General features: G+C 43.6%; 1 protein-coding gene across 6 annotated transcripts in view; it reads left to right on the forward strand.

Annotated features, from left to right (window-relative positions):
• The window catches only part of tns1b (tensin 1b), a 198673-nt gene continuing 193246 nt past the window's right edge, over positions 1-5427 (forward strand). For 4 of the 6 annotated variants that reach the window (XM_046053606.1, XM_046053607.1, XM_046053610.1 and 1 more), the window contains exon 1: positions 1-296. In XM_046053606.1, coding sequence (XP_045909562.1) covers positions 24-296 — 273 coding nt within the window. In that variant the 5' untranslated portion in view covers positions 1-23. The remainder of the gene's footprint in view (positions 297-5427) is intronic. The other 2 variants (XM_046053609.1, XM_046053611.1) reach the window with 1 other exon arrangement.

The following is a 5427-nucleotide window of genomic DNA, read 5'->3' on the forward strand; positions in this document are numbered from 1 at the left end:
CGGGAAACTCATCAACTTGTTTCATGCTCGGCTGGCAGCGCAGCGATGCCAGACCGACTGCGCACATTGGTGGCCTGTTTGAGCGGAACCAAGTCCTACTAAGTGCCTGCAGCAGCAGAGGCGTGAAAGAAGGGGAACCAAAGGGGAGACGATCTGGATGGGTTTGGAGTGGACGTGTGCGCTCTGGATTTGCTCGGATGGGATGCACAGTGAGCTTCATCTGCTGTGAAGAGGACTTTCTGCAAATGCCTGTTTGCCAACATGAGGAGGAGAAGAAGAAAGAGAGCCTGAAAAAGGTAAGAACTGCTCGGGGGCCAGACGCGTGCAGACACGAGTGGGCGTCAAAACAGGAGTTGGTGCAGATGGGGCTGCGCGATTGTTCCGGTTGTTGTCGCTGCACGCTGGAAGGGTTTGTTTGCATATGTATGCGTGCTTTATAACCCACTTGACTATCTTTATGTCTGATTTGGATTCAGATAAGAATTTCCGACCTTTGGTTGCACTTGACAAACTAAACATAAAGTGTTCTGAGTCAAGGGAAAAAGCACATAGAGACCATACAGCAGTGAAAAGCATGCTTTAATCAGTTCTCATGTAGACCAGAATAAAGCCAGCGGTTGTTACATAAATTAGAAACAGCTTGAACACAACCATCAATCCATGTAAACTGTGTGTCTCATACATGCTCTGACATTAGGCTCTGCTTCTGTGATAAACCATTGACTATAATGACTTCCAAGGACAACTCCAAAAGGTCCAAGTTCAGTCATGCCTGCACTCCATGACAAAAAGCACAGGGACCATCAGCAGTGATCCTACGTGTACTGATGTAATGGAAATAATTGATTGTTTCTCTGGTGGTCAGTGCCCTGTGACCTGCACACACACTGATTTTTAAATAGGAAGATATTCAACACTGCTAATCACATCAAAGTGGAGACATTGTAATCCTGCACCATCGTGAACGTTTGGCCAAGCTGGGTAGTAACACTAAATAGACACTTCTAGACGTCTCGCTTGACTTGTCCTAGATACGCTGACTTGTCCAGTGGCACAGAAAAACAGCTGGCGCTGAGGCGTGTGGGCCTGTGGGCACATGGGGAGCTGTGGGAAATGAATGCCCTGACTCTGCCAGCAGAGCTGTGGTTGAAGTAATGGGGTGGTGCGAAAGTGTTGAAACTGTCGCTCAAGTGAAGTAGCCAAGTGTCGGCCACGCTGAGCATAAACAATCCGCATTCACTTGTGATTTTAAAAGGCACATTTTAGAAGAAGCTTGACAAATGTGGGGCTGTTCGTTGCTGTTCTGACGGAAGACTGAGGTTGACACACAGTTCATGTGGTCAGAATTTGAATCACTCAATCACCAAGCACTTTAATTGTCCATTGATTCATCTTGCAGGCACTGTTGTGCGCAGAATGCTTCTTGTGCTGAATGGCTTTGCTTCTCTGGATTGTATTTATCTTACCAAATGCTGTACCTGCACTAGCATATTTTTGCATACCATTTGTTTGTTTTTTTCCATGCTGATGTTTGTGTTGGAGGTGCGTTCAGGTGCGGAGATATTGCATCCTGTGGTTATTGCTCCTTGTGTATGTGTGATGCTTGTGGTTTGTGTCCCAGATGAAGAAGCGAGTTTGGCTGTTCCTTTGCCAGCAGCGCTCAGGGAGGCCCATGCCGCACAACTTTGACGAACAATAACAACTGTCCAGAAAGTAATACCCTCATGTAAAACCAAAGTACACAATCAAGACTTTGAACCAGATGAGGGGGTCTTGAATAGACTTCAGAAGGAATGTGCGCTGTGTTTTTTCACATCTAGGGGTTGTTGCATAATGGCAGTACATGGGCTGATGGACGGTTGACAGAACAGAGCACGCTCTGACTGCAAAGACACGTGACATAATAATGGCATTAAATGAAGATTATATTATACTTCTGAGCTGGCACAGCTGAACCTGTCAGGGACACATTGGAGAATACTATCCTTTACAGAAACACAACTAATGGATATTTAAAATAATATGTAGTATTTACACTTGGGTAACATCTGATTGGATGTTTCATTTAACTTAAACATCCATTTGTGTTTTATTTAAAATTACATCTAAGAGTGGAACTACAACATGTGAAAATGCTGTTAGTTTTGCCATTCCCACTGCGAGTTTTCAACCATGTTCAGTTCATGTTTTGATTCCCTGCGCTCCTTCTATAAGATTGAATCCCAAAAAGCTTGCTCTAAACACCCCAAATAAACTCTTGGGCAGCCACCTCCCAGCACACTAGCTCAGAATAGCTCAGCCCAGTGTCAAGAGACGAGTGGCTGGGGAAGTGCTGGGGAAGTGAGTGAAACCCAGTCTAAAGGCGTGTTCAGATGGAACACCAGGTGAATTGTGAATCATTGTTTTATTTCCCCGAATTTGATTGATGAAATGCTTTTGCTGTCTAAGGTCAGTGAACAGTTGCTGGGAGCAGCCACCACTTGCGGTTCTATATACGAAGCAGCGTTGGTTTGCTTTTGTTGGTCCGGATAACTGAAACAGTGAGCTCAAAGTGGGGTCAGCAGTACTACTATTGGACAATCTACTGACTGTCAGTCATTTCATCCCATGGGAAAAAACCCCCCCCAAAAAACCCCAAAATATATATAGCTTTAGGCTTGGCTGCCATAATCTGTTCTAAAATATTACAATATATATATGGAGGCTGCATTTGGTCAGGACTGGTGTCTGCTTGCAGTTTCTGTTACAGTGGACTCTCTTCTGGGATTTGACCAGAATGGGGGCGTGACTGGAGAGAACTGCACTTCAGAGGTTGTTCAAAACTCTTATATCTACCTTTTTGAATTCTTCAGTGGCTCGATTGAGGTCTGGAGGTTATCTAGGTATTGCATGTTTTTGCTAGTAGTGGTTTACTGTTTAGATGTAGAATGTATAATATTTTAAACTATGTTTGCTTGGAATTTGGATATTAAGTAACTGGATTGTTGGAAGTTTATTTCTTTAAAAAAAACGTTCCCTTTTGCACAGTTGTTACTGTGCCTACAGTGTAAAGTGAGAAAATGTTTTTTAAAATGAGACATAAAGATGGTATTTTAATGACTCTGGGAGTAGAATTGTCTTTTAATGTTAAACGTGCATAAATAACAACCATTTTAACGCTATATTAAATAGGACCGGTATCTGTTTGCCAGACCTCGATGGATTTCAAGTGTCGAGCAGACCAAACTCTAAACATAAGTAACGCCGCCGACTGTCCCTCCTTAAGACACTAATCCTCATTTCAGCTTGATGCCTGTCAAGTCCGGATCTCTGTCCTGCCCGTTTTTGAATTCCCACCAACGTGTCAGATGGCAGGAGGGGGCTTTCCTGGGATTTGAAGATTTTCGATAAAGGTATGCGGTGAACTGAAAGTTACCTGCCGCCCTATATTGCATTCCAGTGGATGCTTCAGCTGTGGGGAAACAGTGCGTCCTCTGTGCTGTGTGTCTGGGGAGACCTATCATTTCACTCCTACCTGCCGGGCACTGACCTGCACATGGGCCGCAGAACAAGACCCTCTCTGTGTGTTCCCCTGTGGAAAGGTGCCCGGTGTGTGCTTGACCCGGGAGAGGGCTGCGATACCTCAGCAAAGTTAACCCCTGTCATTTTACCTTTTAATGTCCATGCACACAGGAACTGAACCTCCTGCAGACGTGTCTGTATTCTATTTCCGAGCAGCAAGTGTTTTTAACAGTCGTATTTATCAGATAATAAGAGGAGATCTCAAAGACAGTGTTTGGAAATTATGCTATTGTAAGTTTAACTCGTAGTTTGATTGTCCTGTAACCTGAATCCGTCTGTCTTGGTGTGGTAGCAGCTCCCAGCAGGTCAAACCAGCTCTCATCGGCAAATATTATAATAACTTAGCAAACTTTGAATTGCTTTTCTGCAACTTCCCAACAAACCAGCCAGTAAGCGGATAATTTGATCTGGTTACTTAAGTTAAAAAAGTCATGTACGTAAAAAACAAAAAACAAAAACCAAAAAATAAAATAAAAAAATCAATGATCAGCGCATTCTCCAGTGTCTGTCAAGTATCAACTTCAGATACATTTGTGATCATGTATGCATGAAAGTGTGTGTGAAAGAGCAGATATAAAGGAACACAACTCTGCTCATAGAAACACTTATGACCAATTGAGCTTACAATGATAAAGAAATAATTTTTTTGATATTAAGAAAGTGCTGTGTAAATTGAATGCAAGAGACAAATTTAAAGAAACTGAAATATTTCAGTCGTCATCAGATGTTTGTTGGCACGAGGACGGGTGTCTGTTTGCCAGGCCTCAATGGAAATATCCAAAAGTAGTGTTGATATAGAGATTATTAGGGTGACATGTTGAATTTATAGATTGTTCCACACAACATCAGTGTATTCAAAATGCTGTTGAGGAATGTAGATGTGAGCGTTAAATAGCAAAATGAAAATCAAGAAGGAATTCTTCAGCTTGAGCCAACAGCTAGCGCGGACTCCTCTAATAATTTGAGCCTTTTTATCCATTTTGGAAGTCAACGCCTTCACTTTCAGCGCTTCCTAGTCATAGGATGTGTGAATCCGATGAGCGGATATTTCTTTTCCAAACAGCCTTTCAAGACATTACTGATTCGCTGATGCGTAACTTTGCCCACAAAGCTGTGGAACAAGAAGATAATGGGATACAAAAGGCGTTCATTGAGCTTCTTAAAGTGGCTTTAATTCACTTGGCGATGCACAGTGGATAAAATGACAGTCAGAATGATAGATTAAGGCACAGGGCAACTGTATTTCCCCCCGGAGTCACGGTTGTGTGCCCCTTTTCTTGGAATGTAAAGCAGAGGCCTAACTTCCACCTCTGCCTCAGACCTTGTGGCATCAGTGCAACATAATACGCTCCGTTTAGCCCTATACCGTCCAGCCTTTTTGGCTTTGTGTACTTGTGAATGTGGCCTTTATGCTGGAGCTTTGTTGATATTTCTCAACGTGTGGTGGGATTTTCTTGTCTTCTCCCTAATACTTGGCAAGGCAATGTGGCATTCGCTCTTGGCAACGTCCAAATCCCACAAAGTCCCACTCTGGGGGGCTTTGTAGCCATTCACAACACTTCCGAGTGATGGACAGGGAGCTCGGCTCTCCCAGGTCGCATCCCTTTCGCCTCAAAATGCGTCTTTTGTTGATATTTGTGGCTCTTTGCTTTTCCCGGGGTCTTTTTCACCAAGGTCGGATGCCACGGGGCTCCAAGGGTAATTACTGTGACAGTAGAGCAGAAGTTAGGGAGGGCTACCCAGGTCGCCCAATCATGTTTTCATCATCGGGAGAATGTTTTTCTTTTGGGGACGTAATAAATCCCCCTTTTGACATGCTGCATTTACTCTGAATACACACAGGAAGAAAGACTCCAGTTTTTCCCC

This window comes from Micropterus dolomieu, linkage group LG07 (assembly GCF_021292245.1).
Source record: "Micropterus dolomieu isolate WLL.071019.BEF.003 ecotype Adirondacks linkage group LG07, ASM2129224v1, whole genome shotgun sequence".
NCBI lineage: Eukaryota > Metazoa > Chordata > Actinopteri > Centrarchiformes > Centrarchidae > Micropterus > Micropterus dolomieu.